This window comes from Amblyraja radiata, chromosome X (genome assembly GCF_010909765.2).
Source record: "Amblyraja radiata isolate CabotCenter1 chromosome X, sAmbRad1.1.pri, whole genome shotgun sequence".
In the NCBI taxonomy this organism is placed as follows: Eukaryota; Metazoa; Chordata; class Chondrichthyes; order Rajiformes; family Rajidae; genus Amblyraja; species Amblyraja radiata.
The window spans coordinates 14,202,995-14,221,707 of NC_045999.1; the positions used below are offsets into that span (position 1 = coordinate 14,202,995).

General features: G+C 42.4%; 1 protein-coding gene across 3 annotated transcripts in view; it reads right to left on the reverse strand.

Annotated features, from left to right (window-relative positions):
• The window catches only part of vps13c (vacuolar protein sorting 13 homolog C), a 294,729-nt gene that overhangs the window by 204,763 nt on the left and 71,253 nt on the right, over positions 1-18,713 (reverse strand). For all 3 annotated transcript variants that reach the window (XM_033014961.1, XM_033014960.1, XM_033014962.1), the window contains 7 exons: positions 17,824-18,016; positions 16,132-16,246; positions 15,866-16,002; positions 11,595-11,724; positions 7,822-7,939; positions 4,194-4,329; positions 2,058-2,136 (listed from right to left, as the gene is read on the reverse strand). In XM_033014961.1, the coding sequence (XP_032870852.1) occupies positions 2,058-2,136; positions 4,194-4,329; positions 7,822-7,939; positions 11,595-11,724; positions 15,866-16,002; positions 16,132-16,246; positions 17,824-18,016 (908 nt within the window). The remainder of the gene's footprint in view (positions 1-2,057; positions 2,137-4,193; positions 4,330-7,821; positions 7,940-11,594; positions 11,725-15,865; positions 16,003-16,131; positions 16,247-17,823; positions 18,017-18,713) is intronic.

Below are 18,713 nucleotides of genomic sequence, written 5' to 3' on the forward strand. Positions count from 1 at the left end.
ACCCACGTGCTTTAATCATTTTGCTTTTAATTACACATTGTTGTTTGAGTAACATTGAATTGTATGCATTTTCATTCATTTTTTAAGTAATCTTTGAACAGTGTTTCTGTTAAGCAGGCACCCAAGCTCAGTTAAAGATTCCTCCGTAGCCTTTAACAGACAAGCTATCAAAGTTTGTCAGGGCAGTTGGGGAATGGGGTTCCAGCAAGTTATTTTATGAATTGTTCATCTCATGTTTGTCATTCTCGCAGGAAGAACAGAATATTAAAGTCCAGTCCAAGAGAACTTCCTCAATCTTTTATGCTCAGAGATGCAAATATGCATCACTGAAGGGCAAAGATTGCAAATACTTAGTGGAGTAATCAGCGGATAACTTAGTTGGACCAATGGGCCTGTTTCCACACTGTATGACTCTAATGAACATCGCACAGCAATATGTTAAAGAAGGAACTGCCGATGCTGGAAAATCGAAGGTAGACAAAAATGCTGGAGAAATTCAGCATGTGTGGCAGCATCTATGGACAGTCTGAAGAAAGGTTTCGACCCGAAACGTTGCCTATTTCCTTCGCTCCATAGATGCTGCCTCACCCGCTGAGTTTCTCCAGCATTTTTGTCTACCATTGCACAGCAATACTTTCTTTCATGCACCAATATGTGTTTGCTTCAATTTGACTGGAGCGATGTATAATACTCTTATCTTAACCCGAAAACACACAAAAAATCTAAATTTCCAATTTTCACAAGCTTTTCACTGTACCTTGGAAAGACTTTCACTGTACCTCTGTACATGTGACTATAACTAAACGTTAACAATCCTGTGCATAAGTGGAATTAAAAGTGATCTCCAGTCTGTACTGTAAAGCTTTGCGATATTCATGTAGTTCTAATTAATGCTGAGTGAAATAGCTTCTGCAGCTTGTGCCACAAGAGCCTAGATACACAGCTGGTTTCATAGCATTAGTCTGAAGAAGGGTCTCGACCCGAAACATCACCCATTCCTTCTATCCAGAGATGCTGCATGTCACACAGTGTTACTCCAGCATTTTGTGACTATCTTTGGTTTAAACTAACATCTGCAGTTCCTTCCTACAATACTTATCAGTGTCATAACTTTGCATTTAGATGTACAAGATCCTGTTTTACAACATTCTTCACCCTTGACAGTCACAGTAATGCAGCATAGAAACACTCTTTGGCCCAACTAGTCCATGCCCCATCTAACAAGTCACATTTACCCACATTTGCCTCATTTAGAGAAGGCAGGAATGGGGTACTGATTGGGGATGATCAGCCATGATCAAATTGAATGGTGGTGCTGGCCAAATGGGATTCCAGCAAGTTAGGGCCAAATGGCCTACTCCTGCACCTGTTGACTATTGTCTATTTCTCTCTGAACCTTTCCTATCCATGCACCAGTCTAACTGCCTCAATTACCTTCTCTGGCAAAATGTGCGGGAAGGAACTACAGATGCTGGTGAACACCGAACATAGACACAAAATGCCGGAGTAACTCGGCAGGTTAGGCATCATCTCTGGAGAAAAGGAATAGGTGAGTCAGACAGTCTAGGAAGAGGGAAAATAGAGGTATGGAAAGGTACAGTACAGATCAGAGCCCACAATGGTCCATTGTTGCCTGTGGGGGAGGTGATAACGAAGGGATAAATGCCGGTTGAGTCCGAACCGGGAGGTCTGGAACGGGATTTGGAATCGTCGAGGCAGAAGATGGAGCTGCAGGTAAGCCCCGAGAAAACAACACCTGGCTGTGGTAGCGTTTAAACGTGGCTGTAGGGCCGGACAGCAGGAGGAATCACAGAGAGGAGCTTGTTCCTCAGACCCACCACCGTCTCAGTACTCCTTTCCAGTTTTACCACCTAATAATGCAAGGTACTGTGAGAATCAAACTAATTTTACTGCTTTTGTGCTTCGATCAAGAAGGTACTTAAATCAAAAATTTAGATTTGAAGGATGCATTGCATTACTTAAAAAAACCAAAGCAAATTACATCGGTTATACAGTGATAAAGGGATATTGGGTCAAAACAGATGCGAGATACTTACTTGATTCTTCCAATGATGCTGATGAACCAATTACTACGAGACGTGGGTCAAACACCTCTACTGGTCTTACACGTACCATCTACCAGACAGAAAGAATATTGGATTTACTTCAACACTTTGTGTCTTTCTTAGGTATAAACCAGCATCTGCAGTTCCTTCCTATACAGCTTTTCACTGTACCTCAGTACACGTGACAATAAACTAAACTTCGCAGGTCAGGTGGCATCTCTCAAGGAGAGGTGACGTTTCTTTAGTCAGCCTGAAGAACCCGAAACGTCACCTATTCCTTTTCTCCAGAGATGCTGCCTACCCGCTGAGTTAGTCCAGTACTTCGTATCTATCTTCAGTAAAAAAAATGACGTTTGGATATGGGTATCGATTGAAATGCAGTTGCATCGATGACCACCTGCTGGCCAAATGCAACAAAGATCCAACATTCAATCCATTTCAGTTCCTATTAAATCACTCTCAATTCCTCATTGTTTGCCTTCATGGAGGCTGATTCCCTTATATCACTTCATTCATAGTGAATATCAACCAGTATTCATTAGATTTAAAGAACATTTTTAAAAAGTTGACTTTTTTTTTAATGCTCATCAATTCAGTGCATTGTCAAAATGCAAAGAATGCATAAATGGTAAAATGTGTTCAGAAATCAAGACACTGTAGAATTAAAACAGTAACAACTGAAGATACTCAGCAAGTCAGGCAGCATCCATGGAGATAGAAAAATAGTTACTATTAATGTAAAATGAATTATTTGAAGAGAATTATCTGAAATTTATTCTGAAAATTATCTGAAATAATGATTTTTAAGACAAATAGGAAATGCTATTAACCCAGAGTATCAAATTACACAAATGCCACTTTTAAGTTTTCAGTCGAACATGAATGCTATTGTATCAGTCTGTTTATCATGACATACATCTTAAGCGTATCATTAATGCAGGAGCTGGGGGGGGGAGGGGGGGGGGGGGGGGTGGGGCCTAGTTGAATAAGATCTCTGAGGTGCTTCATGATCAAGATGCAAGGGGCATAAACCACGCACCACATTGTGGTGCACGGAAACATTGAGTTAATCTTTAAAATGGAATGAATCAATTATTTTTCCTATCAGCAGTACTGTGGCAATGACAACATGCCAACACGTGGAATTTTGAAGCTTCAACGTTACTTGGTCTCAATTTAAGACAAGTCTTGACACCAGTCTAATGTCAGGTATTTCAAGTTCAAGTGAGTTTATTGTCATGTGTCCCTGTATAGGACAATGAAATTCTTGCTTTGCTTCAGCACACAGAACATAGTAGGCATTTACTACAAAACAGATAAGTGTGTCCATATACCATAATATAAATATATACACACATGAATAAATAAACTGATAAAGTGTAAATAACAGATAATGGGTTATTAATAATCAGAGTTTTGCCCGAGCCGAGTTTAATAGCCTGTTGGCTGTGGGGAAGTAGCTATTCCTGAACCAAACCAGTTCATGGTTCCCATACAAATTGCTCACATACTGAACATTTGCCCTGAGGGATCGTATCACAAGCATTTCCACTGGCTCACCCTGCGCCACTGATGGATTGTTAACAATGCCATACAAATATATATAAGTGCCTGCAACCTGAAACATTAGCTCTGCTTCTTTCTGCAAATGTGCCTGGACCTGGTGAGAATTGCCAGCACTTTCTGCTTTCAATGTAAAGGAGAAATATTTATCCTTGGTAACTATTGGGATTGCGCAATGAGCAAAACTGCGATCAGCGTGCCAATGGTGGAACGGTGGCACAGCAGTAGAGAAGTTGTCTTACAGCGTTTGAGACCCAGGTTCGATCCTGACTATGGGTGCTGTGCGTATGGAGCTTGTACGTTCTCTCTGTGACTATGTGGGTTTTCTCCAACATCAGGGATCACTGGTCGGTGCGGACTCGGTTGACCGAAGGACCTGTTTCTGCGTTGTATCTCTAAACTAAACTAAACTAAATTGCCAGCAGACAAGAAAAGCTTCCCTCAGCGATCTGCAGAACTCCATTGAAGAGTCATGCCATTTGAAGTGTACATTTTCCAACACCATAACATGGTGAGTATCAGAGAGAATGCAGTACATTGGATAGTATCAGGCATCACACTGACCTTCGGCCTGACAGGCGAGCTGGTGGATGACAACGTTGGAGGAAGGGGAATACTATCAGCAAGTTGACAAACACTTCGCAGTTTTTGATCAGACATTTTGATGTGGAGCAAAGGGAGTTCCCCCGATACTTTAAACCTGAAAAATAATCACTTCAGTGAAACAATCCGCGACATTCAAAATCACCATTACTATCATTGATTGGACATTCTGTAATATACAACAGTACAGCACAGGAACAGACCCTTCAGCCCACAACGTCTGTGCCGAACACGGCCACGATAATCTAATCTGCTCAACCTGCATATGATCAATATCCCTCCATTCCCTGCATATCCATGTGCCAACTAAAAGCCTCGTAAACTGCATACCACCCCGGTAGTGCATTCCAGCCACCCAGTAATTAACAACTTGCACCGCCACATATCTTTTGAACTTTGTCCCGCTCACCTTAAAGCTATGCCCTCTAGTCTTGACATTTTCACAGTGGGAATAAAGGTTCTGACCGTCTAACTTATCTATGCCTCTCATAACATCTGTATACCTCCTATAACACCAGAATTAAGAGCGGCACAATTGTGCAGTGGTAGGGTTGCTGCCTAACAGTGCCATATATCTGGGTTTGATCCTGACTATACAGAGTTCGTACGTTTTCCCTGCGACCAAGTGGGTTTTCTCCGGGTGCTCCAGTTTCCTTCTACACTCCAAAGACGTACAGGTCTGTAGGTTAAGGTTAATTTGGCTTCGGTAAAATTGTAAATTGTCCCTAGTATGTAGGATAGTGCTAGTGTACGGGGATCGCTGGTTGGCACTGACTGGGTAGGCCGAAGGGCCTGTTTCCACGCTGTATCTCTAAAGTCTAAATTATTTAATCAGCGGAATTCAAATTCCAGTGGAATTGGAACTCATTTTCAGAACAGTCACCCACACATCTGCCCTACTTCACCCTCCACCTCCAGCACTCCCTCGGCATTGCACCAGAGCTTCCGTCTACATTACACAGTGTAACTTAAACCCAGCGTGCCCCGCACACTAACACTATCCTACACACACTAGGGACAATTCACAATTATGCCAAGCCAATTAACCAACAAACCTGTACGTCTTTGGAGTTTGGGAGGAAACCTGAGCTCCCGGAGAAAACCCACATAGGTCACAGAGAGAACGTACAAACTCCATACAAACAAGCACCAATAATCAGGATTTAACCCGGGTCTCTGGCGCTGTAAGGCAGCAACTCTACCGCTGAGCCACCGTGCCGTCCTAGATTAGTGTTCTGAATTAGTGTTAGCGACTACTTATAGCGAATGCTCATTCCCTGACAATTGCAAATCAGTGTGATTATTCTTGCATAAATGAGATTTAAGTATTTTCATCTACCAAATATGATTTTATTTCATTTGTAAAATAATATTAAAGATACAAAGTAAGATCAGGTCAAATTTGGGCAGCTGCCATTTGGCATCATGGGCAATTGGCAATTTCACAAGAGGGCCCTGAAGCTGCTCCACATGTATGTTGGAGACACTGAAACAGAAACTATTAAACATGCAAGAATGTGGACCTTGCTTTGCTGAAATTCAATATTCGCCAAAAGGACATTAAAATCAGCTGTATAATCCTCCTGATGTACTAGTGGCCAGAGGATCAGGGGTGAGGAGGATCTGAAGAAAATCCACAGTAGGCAGGAAATGGTGTTGGGTAGACTGATGGGACTGAAGGCTGATAAATCCCCAGGGCCTGATGGTCTGCACCCCAGGGTAGTAAAGGAAGTATCTCTAGAAATCGTGGACGCATTGATGATCATTTTCCAATGTTCTTTAGATTCAGGATCAGTTCCTGTGGATTGGAGGGTAGCAAATGTTATCCCACTTTTTAAGAAAGGCGGGAAAACGGGGAATTATAGACCAGTTAGCCTGACATAGGTGGTACACAAAATTGCTGGGGAAACTCAGCGGGTGCAGCAGCATCTATGGAGCGAAGGAAATAGGCGACGTTTCGGGCCGAAACCCTTCTTCAGACAGCCTGACATAGGTGGTGGGGAAGTTGCTGGAGTCAATCATAAAAGATGAAAATCGGCATATTTGGTCAGCAGTAACCGGATCGGTCCGAATCAGCATGGATTTACGAAGGGGAAATCATGCTTGACTAATCTTCTGGAATTTTTTGAGAATGTAACTAGGCAAATGGACAAGGGAGAGCCAGTGGATGTAGTGTACCTGGACTTTCAGAAATCATTTGAGAAGGTCCCACATAGGAGATTAGTGGGCAAAATTATGGCACATGGTATTGGGAGTAGAGTGCTGACATGGATAGAAAATTGGTTGGCAGACAGGAAACAAAGAGAAGGGATTAACGGGTCCCTTTCAGAATGGCACGCAGTGACTAGTGGGGTGCCGCAAGGCTCGGTGCTGGGACCGCAACTATTTACAATATATATTAATGATTTAGATGAAGGGATTATGTAACATTAGCAAATTTGTAGATGACACAAAGCTGGTGGCAGTGTGAACTGTGAGGAGGATGCTATGAGAATGCAGGGTGGCTTGGACAGGTTGGGTGAGTGGGCAGATGCATGGCAGATGCAGTTTAATGCGGATAAACGTGAGGTTATCCACTTTAGTAGCAAAAACAGGAAGGAAGATTAGTATCTAAATGGTGTCAAGTTGGGAAAAGGGAAAGTACAACGGGATCTGTGGATCCTTGTTCATTGGTCAATGAAAGTAAGCATGTAGGTACAGCGGGCAGTGAAGAAAGCGAGTTGGCCTTCAAAACAAGAGGAGTTGAGTATAGGAGCAAAGAGGTCCTTCTGCAATTGTACAGGGCCCTAGTGAGACCACACCTGGAGTATTGTGTGCAGTTTTTGTCTCCAAATTTGAGGAAGGACATTTTTGTTATTGAGGGAGTGCAGCGTAAGTTCACAAGGTTAATTCCCGGGATGGCGGGACTGTCATATGCTGAGAGAATGGAGCAGCTGGGCTTGTATACTCTGGAATTTAGGATGAGAGGGGATCTTATTGAAACATATAAGATTATTAAGGGTTTGGGCACACTAGAGGCAGGAAACATGTTCCAGATGTTGGGGTAGTCTAGAACCAGGGGCCACAGTTTAAGAATAAGGGGTAAGCCATTTAGAACGGAGATGAGGAAACACTTTTTCATACAGAGAGTTGTGAGTCTGTGGAATTCTCTGCCTCAGAAGGCAGTGGAGGCCAGTTACCCGGATACTTTCAAGAGAGAGCTAGATAGGACTCTTAAAGATAGCATGGTCAGGGGATTTGGGGAGAAGGCAGGAACGGCGTACTGATTGGGGATGATCAACCATGATCAAATTGAATGGCGGTGCTGGCTCGAAGGGCCGAATGGCCTACTGCTGCACCTATTGTCTACTATCTATAACAAACATTAAATAGATACAAAGTGCTGGAGTTACTCAGCAGGCCAGGCAGCCTCTGGAGAAAAAAAGATGGGTGACGTTTTGGGCTGGTCTGAAGAAGGGTCGATCCAAAACATCACCCATTCTTTTTCTCCACAGATGCTGCCTGAGCCGTTGAATTACTCCAGCACTTTGTGTCCAACGGGTATAAACCAGCATCTGCTGTTCCTTTCTGCACTGTATAGCAAACATACTTGGGTATTCTGCTGTCTTTCTCCACGATGGCTCTGGAAAGCTGCATCTTGACATCCAGGGGTTGCAGTATGTGCTGAGAGGAGGAGTACTGCTTGCGGGCAGACTTCCAATCTTGACCTGAACAAGTTGAATTGATTTTTTTGTTAATACTAACATTTGAAATTACAATTGCTTTTGAAAATCCCATTAAATTCCCTCTAGCCACATTATCAATAAACTTTGATTGCCTATTTCTACATCAAAAGATGACATTTCAAAAGTACGTCACTGGTTGTCACAAGATCGAGGTTGCATCACGTGATCAACGTTGTGCAACCAGTTATTTTTATTTTCCAAATGAAAACACAAAGAGATCCAAATCTGATTGCTATGCATCACTGTGTAGCTTCTACAGCAACCAATTATCATAAAATCTATTCAAATCTTCAAATAAAAGCCATTCACTGCAGACTAGATTATGCCTGATTGATGTCCGCAGATTATTGATTAGCAGTATTGTGTGTCTTGTTCATTTAGCAGCCAGGTTTATGGCTATTTCCAGGGGTGATTGATCCTGGCACCAGTTACTGGTTCTGCCTCACAGCTCCAGCAACCCATGTTTAATTCAAGCCTCTGATGCAATCTGGGGAGTTTCCATATTCTCCATCTCCATAGATTCCTGCCAGGAGCTCCAGTTTCCTCCCACGTCTCAAAATCATGCAGACGGGTAAATGAATCGGCCACTATAAATGACCCCAAGCATAGCTGGATGGCAGGGGAGTTGGGGGCAATGTTGATGGGCAGTTAAGGGATGACATGGATGACAAAAGAGATGACAGGGAGATACGTGGTAGAGTGGAAAATAAGCTGTGAGAGCGGGAAAAGGCCATTGTCCTTGGACTCCGAAGGCGTAGAAGGATACAGTCATAAACTAAACGCCGTTTGCATCAAATTCCCGTTATTCCCGTTATCCTGTATTTATACACCATGGATGCCTCGAATGTAATCGTGTATTGTCTTTCCGCTGACTGGTTAGCACGCAACAAAAGCCTTTCACTGTACCTCGGCACATGTGACAATAAACTAAACTTAACTCATAATCAAGCAAATGGGTTCAGTGTAGGTGGGCAACATTGTCAGTGTCGACCTGGTGGGTTGAAGGGCCTGGATCTGTGCTGTTTAATTCTGACTGAATATCATATGAAAGTACCAAGATAATTCACACTAAGTATTGCCTCACTAATGGTCATGTTATCTAACCTCCCCTGCTAAATGAGAATTATTTCAAAATCTGATCACAAATTGGAGCAATAGATAGCTGGAAATAAGAGATTACACAGATTCCAAACTGTAACATATCTTAGGCCAGGGATAAATACAATCCAAATTCTCAATAAATAAATGTTTCATGCAATGATGATTATTGTGGTGTTTTCTTCGTAAAACATGCTGAGACTAAACTCTATTCTGGCACTATGCTGAAGAGTACAACAATTGAGAATATTATGCATTACAAATCTGAGTGGAAAAATCACTGCATATTGGCATCCAAATACCACACATCAGTGAACATTTTCCACATGATTGCGTTCATTTCTCCCAGTTGCTCTGGCTTCTTCCCAGATCCCAAGGCCATGCTGGTTGGTAGGTTAATCGGTCGTGTAAAGTTTGAGACCACGTAAGGCCCTGTTGTGACTAGCACAAAGAAAACACGTCCGACATCTTGTAAGTAAGATTTAATCTGAACAACCCACGGAAACTTCTCGAAGGTCACCTGACCTCAATCACGAGACACAGGCATTTATATTAAAGGGGCACTGACATTTATATTACATATACCCCCTTTACTATAATTACAATTCTCCCCCTTCCCTTAAATTACCTTACATCTCCCCCTTCAACGTTGGTCAAAACTAATAACTTGAACCTTTAATCAATTTAATGTGGATAAAGTACCACAAATAACACTCTTCATACTACAAAACTATAAAATAATTACACAACAATTTTACATAACAAGTCGAGTTGGGGGTTTTGACAATCGCCCACTTCTTCTGCTAGTGCATGTAGATGTGAGGTGGGATCTGGGAGGGAATGGGAAGGGGGAGTTGATGGGAATTTATGAGATGGCAGTGCAGGCTCCATGGGCCAAAGCGTGTATTTATGTGCTATACAACTCTGCATCCGAGGAAACAATTTCTGAATTTCAAAACAATTTAACTCCAAGAATGGACTCCAGGAAGTGGAATACTTATTTTTGACACTCAGTGCTACTGCTACAGCTCAACTTATTCTGCATTAAAATCCCTCATTCACTGCATGCCAGCACCTCTTGTCTTGCTTCAGGAAAGATAGGCCGAAGCAACCCATTCTGCACACTTTAAAATGCTGGGGTAGGAGTAACCAGTACTACAGGAACGGATGGATTGTACCTGAACTAGAGTTGCTGCCTTATAGTGCCAGAGACCCAAGTTTGATTCTGACTACGAGTATGTACGGAGTTTGCACGTTCTCCCTGTGACTGCATGGGTTTTCTCTGGGTGCTCAGGTTTCCTCCCACACTCCAGACATGCAGGTTTGTGGGTTAATTGGATAAAACTGCATTGATTTCAATGCAAGAGGCTTGATGGATAAGGCACATGAACTGAGGGCATGGATAAGTACATGGAACTGGGATATTATAACTATTGCAGAAATGTGGCTCACGAAGAGACAGGAAAGGCAGCTCAATGATCCAGGTTCATATGCTACAGGAGGGATGGGTGAAGTAAAGAGAGGCGAAGGAGTTGTCTTTTTGGTCAGGAAAAACATCATGGCGGTAATAATAATAATAATACATTTTATTTATGGGCGCTTTTCAAGAGTCTCAAGGACACCTAAGAGAAAGGATATTCGTGGGGATCGTCCAGAGAGGTTATATGAGTGGAACTGAGAAATAAGAATGGGGGTGATCACATTGATGTGATTATACTAAAGGCCCCCCAATCGTCAGAGTTAATTAGGGGAAATAGGAGATCAATAGTGTTGCAAAAGTGTAACGAGTTGCTGGTGGAATTAGTGAGGCAGATATAATTATAACATTTAAAAGACAATTGGACAGGTCCATGGATAGAAAACATTTGGAGGGATATGGGCCAGGCACAATCATGTGGGGCTAACTCATTGAAGGGCAACTTTATCGGCATGTATAAGTTCTGAACAACTCTTGACAAATCTCAGGAAAGCAATGTATTAATACAAATTATCAGCCTTTCTCCTGACTCCATGACTGTTAAAGACATGTTTATATCGTTCCTCTCACAGCACGAGGAAATCCCAAAATGCTTTACAACCAATAAAATACTTATTGAAGTGCAGTGATACAGGAAACACCACAGCTAAATTGTTACAGGACATTCTGCAACATAACAAGTATATTAGCTGAACAATAAATATTGCCTAGAACACAGGGGACAGCTCAAGCACTTCTCCCAAACAATATCTTGGGATCTTAAATATTCACTGAAATGCGGCTCCGTTGAACATCACATCGGAAGGACTCCCATTCTGCACTCTTCAGTGCTGCATGTGGACCTTCAACTGGGTTTAGTACTAACGTCTCTGGGAGATTTCAAACCATGAGCTTGTGACACAGAGGGCTGAATACGACCACTGTATCAGAGCTGTGCTATCTTTCAGCAGTCTCTGACCAGTTTAAACTACTTGACTATGCACAGACAGTGAAGGACTCAAAGTGGGGATATAAACTCTAAGGAAAGGCTCACCAATTTAAAATACAATTTAAAATATATACCTGGTTCACTGAACAAAAGTTGAACACTTCTGAGCTCCACGACAAACTCTTCATAGGCTCGTTGCAGGATTTCCTCCAAGGATAAGTTTGGAGATGTAGCTTTCAGATCATTGTGGTCAATACTGTTTAACTGACAAGATACATTTATTATTTGTACATGCTTTGTTATTCACATGCAACAAGATAGCTCAAAATTCCCAAAGATCACGGTCCAAGCTTTCAGTGCTAAGTACAAAACAGCAATGATAGACCCAAAGTACCAGAGTAATGGGCCTGTCCCACTTACGCAACATTTTCGGCGACTGCCGGCACCTGTCATAGGTCGTTGCAGGTCGCCGAAAATTTTCAATATGTTGAAAATCCAGCGGCGACCAGAACAAGGAACAACTCTTTGAGCGACTACTAACAACCATAGAGGCTTCACTCCGCGACATGTCACCAGGGTGTCGCCTGTATGGTCGTGAGTCATCTCCGCAGTCGCCCAAAGAGTCGTAGCGTCTTTCTGGTCACCGCTGGATTTTTAACATGTTGAACATTTTCGGTCTATGACCTATGACGGGTACCGACAGTAGTGGGACAGGCTCATTACTCAGCGACATCGGATCGTCTGAAGACGGATCACAACCCAAAACGTCACCTATCCTTTTTCTCCAGTATTGCTACCTGACCCGCTGAGTTTCTCTTGCACTTTTGTCTATCTTTCCTATAAACCTGCATTTCTTTGTTTGTACAAAACAGCTGATTGGAATTTCTGGTCAACAATTTGGCTCAAACTCAAACTTCTGAACAACACTTGCCAAACCTCAGAAAATAATTTCTGTAGACCATCAAGATCTGCCAATATTCCCCCCATTCTTGGCATATCCATGTACTTATTCAAAAGTTTCTTACTTGACACTATTATATCTGTCTCCACACCACCTCTGACACCGTGTTCCTTCTATGTAATAAACTTACCCCGCACGTCCCTTTAAACTTTGCCACTCTCATCTTAAAACTATGTCCTCTAGTATTTGATATTTCTATCCTGGGAAATAGATTCTGACTGTCTGCCTCATAATAATATGCCTCTCATAATTGTAAATACCTCTGTCACGTCTCCCCTCAACCTCCGACATTCTCGAGAAAACAATCCAAGTTCGCCCAACCTCTCCCTGTAGCTAATACAGGTAATCATTCTGGCAAACCTCCTCTGCGCCCTTTCCAAAGCCTCCATATCCTTCTAATAATGGGGAGCTGAGAAATGCATGCAATACTCCAAATGTCTTATACAGCTGCATCATGACTTCCTCACAAATAATGAAGGCAAGCATACCATATGTCTTCCCAATCTATCTACTTGTGTTGCCAAACCTCTGGTTTATGAAATACATAAACAAGTTAGCAAAAACATTCGTGGGTCGATTGGTAAGTTTGCAGATAACACAAAAATTGGTGGAGTTGTGGATAGTATGGAAGGTTATGAAAGGATTCAGCAGCATGGAGATTAATTGGGGATGTGGGCAGGACAATCTGATGGAGTCTAATCTGAACAAGTGTAAAGAGTTGAACTTTGGAAGGACAAATGCAAGGGGAAAACACACAGTTAATAGCAAGACCCTTGGAAGCTTTGAAGCAAGGATGGATCCTGGGGTACGTCAATAGACAATAGACATTGATTCCCGAGTGGCAATACAAGACGATGACACAAAGTGCTGGAGTAACTCAGTTGGTCAGGCAGCATCCTGGAGAACATGGGGAGGTGACGTTTCAGGTCGAGACTCTTCTTCAGATTTTAGTCTCAAATTAGATTACTTTTACTGACGGAGGACATCTGGTATGGTGGAATAATGGAGGAGCCACATATTTTTTATTCATGCAAGGTATGTGGGTTTCTCAGTATGAGCCAGCATTTAATTGCCTATCCCTAATTGTCCTTGAGGTGGTGGGGAAGCAGCCTTTATGAACCACTGCATTCCTTACACATGTGGCTACTCCCACAATGCTGTAATGGAGAGTTCCAGGATTTTGACCCAGTAATGGTGAAGAGGATAATTTCTATGTCAGGGTACTGTGTGACTTAAGCTTCCAGGAAATGGTGGTGTTCCCGTGCTTTTACCCTCCATGTCCTGGTTACGCTGGTAAGTTTGGAAAGTGCAATCTAGGGAATCTTGGCGAGTTCCAGCAGGGCATCTTCCATCTGATACAAACTGTTGCTACTGTGTGGCGGTGGAGTGAGTGAATGTCTATCAAATGGGTTGCTGTATATCAAGCTTCTTGAATGTTGTTGAAACTGCACTCATTCAGGGCGGCACAGTGAGCAACAATAGAGTTGCTGCATTACAGCGCCAGAGACCCGGGTTCCATCCTGACTACGGGTGCTATGTTGTACGTTCTCCCTGAGACCACATGTGTTTTCTCTGGGTGCTCCAGTTTCCTCTCACATTCCAGGTTTGTAGATTATTTGGCTTTGGTTAAAATTGTACATTGTTCTGTGTATAGGATAGTGCAAGTATATGGGGTGATCGATGGTTGGCACAGACTCTGTGGGCCAATGGGCCTGGTTCCATGCTGTATCTGTAAAGTCTAAAGGTGTGCAAAGAGTATTCCATCAAATTCCTAACTTGAGCCTTGTACAGGCTTTGGGGAGTTCCAACGCAAGTTACTTACTGCAGATTTCCTATCCTCTGATCTGCTCTTGCAGTCAGACTGTGCATAAGGCTACGCCAGATCAGTGTCTGGTCAATGATAATGCCCAGGATAGTGATAGCGTTCATTGATGGGGATGCCATTGAAGGTCACGGGGTAATAGCTGGATTTTCTTTTGTTGAATATCGTCATTGCCAGGAACTTTTGTGACCATTCCTTCTCTTAGAGATGCTGCCTGTCCCGCTGAGTTACTCCAGTTGCTCACCGTCTATCAGCCCAGCCATCTGTCCACATTTTGAAGTGGGCTGCTTCATGACCCGATGAGTTATATATGGTGCTGAGCATCTCTACTTCTGACCTTACAATTGAAGGAAGGTTATTGATGGAACAGACGTAAATGGTTGGGTCTTGGACAATACCCGGAATAACTCCAAAGGGATGTCCTGGGACTGAGATGATTGACCCAACCTCCATGACCATCTTCCTTTGTATTAGGTATGATTCTAACCAGCAAAGGATTTCCCTCCTGATTCCCCCTGACGTGTGTTTTTGGAACCAAACACTTGGAAACTGAGAATACCAGGCAGCAAGGCACATTGTACGTACAGAGTTAAACACAATCAAACAATAAGCCAGAGAAATTTGCCGCACACGAGGTAGTTTTTCAGCTCACTGTTTCCATGTTAGCTAAAGTACTCAGTCTTTAGCTCTGTCACTTAGTAGCTCTGTCTCTCTGTCTCTAGCCTTGTGGGGAATCGCACATTAAATGTAATGATAGTTTCTGCTCCACTCCTCTTCTGAACGGCATTTCCACTCTAGCTGATGCTACTACTTTAAAACTATATGGCCAATCACTGCCCCTTCCTGTTCACTTTTCAAGACATCTACTTTTATTTACTTCTCATATGTCTCACATCAATACCCCTTGTTTCAATAAAGATACCTTAACCTATCCAAGGTAGACTATCCAAGCTTTTATTGTGATCAACGGTCTATAGTATTGACGATAAACAATTCAATGTGCTAGTTTAGTTTAGTTTAGAGATACAGCACGGAAACAAGCCCTTTGGCGGACGGAGCCCACGCCGACCAGCGTTCCCCTCATATTAACACTATCCTACACACACTAGGGACAATTCTACATTTATACCAAGCCAATTAACCTACAAACCTGTACAACTTTGGAGTGTGGGAGGAATCCAAGGATCTCGGAGGAAACCAACACAGGGCACGGGGAGAACGCACAGAGTCTGTACCGACAAGTACCTGTAGTCATGAATGAACACGGGGCTCTGGAGCTGTAATGCCCCTGTCCCACGAAACCTGAACAGAAACCTCTGGAGACTTTGCGCCCCACCCAAGGTTTCCGTGCGGTTCCCGGAGGTTGCAGGTGGTTGCCAGAGGTTGCAGGTAGTGGAAGCAGGTAGGGAGACTGACAAAACCTCCGGGAACCGCACGGAAACCTTGGGTGGGGCGCAAATTCTCCAGAGGTTTCCGTTCAGGTTTCCTAAATGGGACAGGGGCATAAGGCAGCAGCTCTACCGCAACGCCACAATGCCACCCCAGTTCTAGGAACAGTTTCAAGGAGCCATATGACCTAATTCTACTCCAATGATTTATGGTTTTCCCTGCAATGAACTTACCTGTAAACTTCCAAAGTCCAAAATCAATAAGTTTGACGTTGGATTGTAGAAACCCGTCTGGGGAACCACAAGATAGGACGGTTTAAAATTGATTTGGATATCAAAAGTTTTGCGAGTTTCAATAATGTATGACAGGCCTAGGAAAATAATTTTCAGCAAACAGTAATTATTAAAACAGAGAATGGGTGCATTTTGTACTTAAAAATTCAATCACATTAGGGTGTGGTTTAATTTTGTTTATATGTAAATACATTTAGGCCATTTACCTGTTGCAGTCTTTTCTTTGAATTCTTCCAATTTTAGCAAAGTAGCTGAAGTTAGTTGTTCAAGATCGAGTCCTCTGTTCGTCTGAAAAAACTCCACCAAACTGTTTATTGTTCGCTGCAAAAAGTGATGAGATTAATCTCAGTAATGTATTAATCTTACATATTAATGTATTCATTTATTCATCTTAATGTACTAACCTAAATTGACGGGACTCGCATTGGGCAAAATAAACTAACAGGTTTAAGGTGGGAGAGAAACCTATAAATGGGATCAGAGGGGTGATTTTTTCACACAGCAGGTAGAGTGTATGTGGAACAAGCTGCCAGAGGAGGTACAATGACAACGTTTAAAAGATATTCCGTCAGGCAAGTGGACAGGAAATGTTTAAAGGAACATGGCAGGTTAATGAGATTAGCATTAATGGGCATCTTTGTGCTGTATAACTATAAATATATAAATCAATGAATTAAAAACTGAAGGATGAGAAAATGTCATTTGATCAATCGATGCTCACCAGCTGAACTCTGAGCATACTTACTCTTCAATTCTATTGTACTTTGTTATCTACAGGGTAAAATATTTATCCTTTAATCATACTTAATTTATTTTCACGTTTCTAAAGAGGCACACATTCGCTAACCTAACAAATTGTCAGGGTTCACCTTGCCTTTGGCATTTAACACTTTAACTTTGTGAAGTTCTCTCCTAATCCTTGCTGAAGGAACAATAGTTTGAAGCCAATCTAATATTGTTTCCAACTCATCTCTAATATCTGGGATCATTCCCGTTGCTGCTCTCCAGACATCTGTAATGTTGTGTCTTTCAAAATGTGATAATTAAAGTAAATATCTTTTCTGGGTATGATTTAGAAAACACCAGTGTAATGACGCGTACACTGTTCTGTTCATGTCTTGTAAAACGTTTTTATTTAAAAAGTTATTTTTCCAATTGGACATAATGTCTTTTTTACTGCCAGGTTTCTTCACACAAGTTATTGCGATGTGGTTAGCAACACAACCATAAACGCAATGGAATAGCAAAGGCATGGATAAAAGATTCTAACAGATTAGTTTTAGTTTTTAGTTTTAGTTTTAGAGAAAACTGGCCCTTCGGCCCACCGAGTCCGGGCCGACCAGCGATCCCCGCACATTAACACTATCCAACACACTAGGGACAATTTTACACTTATATTAATTAACCTACAAACCTACGTCTTTGGAGTGTGGGAGGAAATCGAAGATCTCGAGGAAACCCCACGCAGGTCATGGGGAGAACGTACAAACTTCGTACAGACAATACCCGTAGTCAGGGTCGAACTCAGGTCTCTGGCGCTGCAAGTGCTGTAAGGCAGCAACTCTACCACTGAGCCACGGTGCTGCCATATGAGTTGCAATCAAGTTGCAATCTATGTTGTTATCTCAGACTCAGGTAATGGGAGACTCTGGGGTGACGTTAGTATATTTCGGAACAGAATTAGTTATCAAGGATACTTGCTTTTTTTATTTATTACTGAACTGCAGAGGCACAAAAGGAAATTATTTGGCTCATGAGCTCACATCTGCTCTCCATTATTTTCCAACAAAGACAGCACTTCAGGCATGTCTAATTTCCTGAAACATTTTACATTGAATGTAAGAAAGACACTTCACCAGAAAAAATTACCCAAAACATGCGATAGGATCAACACTTACGGCATCATAAATAAGCTCCACAGGTTGAGACTGAACATTTAACAGCTGATCTGCATTGCTTCCTTCTGGGTTCATCTCAAAGCAGACATTGAGCAAAGAGGACTCTGTGCCACCAAGAGAAGCCAAGAGAGATGGAACTATACCCTGTTGTTTCAGGCCAGTGACATACCAGTGATGCAGTCTGGCCTCCACTCTGCAAACACAAAAAGGCAATGCAAAAGCTTTTTTTCTGTCAAGCTTGTAACAACCCGTTCACTCAGAAACTTTACAATTCCCAATTTTGCTACTCTTCATAAGTTCATAAGTTCTTGGAGCAGAGTCTGTTCTCACCTTCTCCATCATGGTCTGGTTTGGCTCAGCCACCAAGCACGACACCTGGAGGCTGCAGCGAATCGTCCGATCAGCAGAGAAGGTTATTGGCTGCAACCTTCCCTCCAATGATGAACTGGAAGGGCCAGGAAGTGAGCGGGCAAGATCATCTCTGACCCCTCTCACCCTGGCCACAAACTCTTTAAATCACTTCCCTCTGGAAGGCGACTCCGGATTGTCAAAGCTGCCACAGCCAGACATGAAAACTGTTTTTATCCACGAGTAGTTGCTTTACTCAACAGCCAGAAAACCTGTAGCCTCCCTTTGATCTGGTATTTTGTTGGTTCACATGCTTGATCAATGGTGTTTTATCATTAATGTTTCATTATTATTAATGTTTAGTGTTTTCTGATTCGTAACTGTCACTGTATGTCATGTTGTTACTTGTGGGCGGAGCACCAAGGCAAATTCCTTGTATGTGAATTCTTGGCCAATAAACCTACATACTTACTTACATTAGGCCATTCGGCCCATCAAATCTATTCTGCCATTTAATCATGGCTGATCTATCTTTCCCTCTC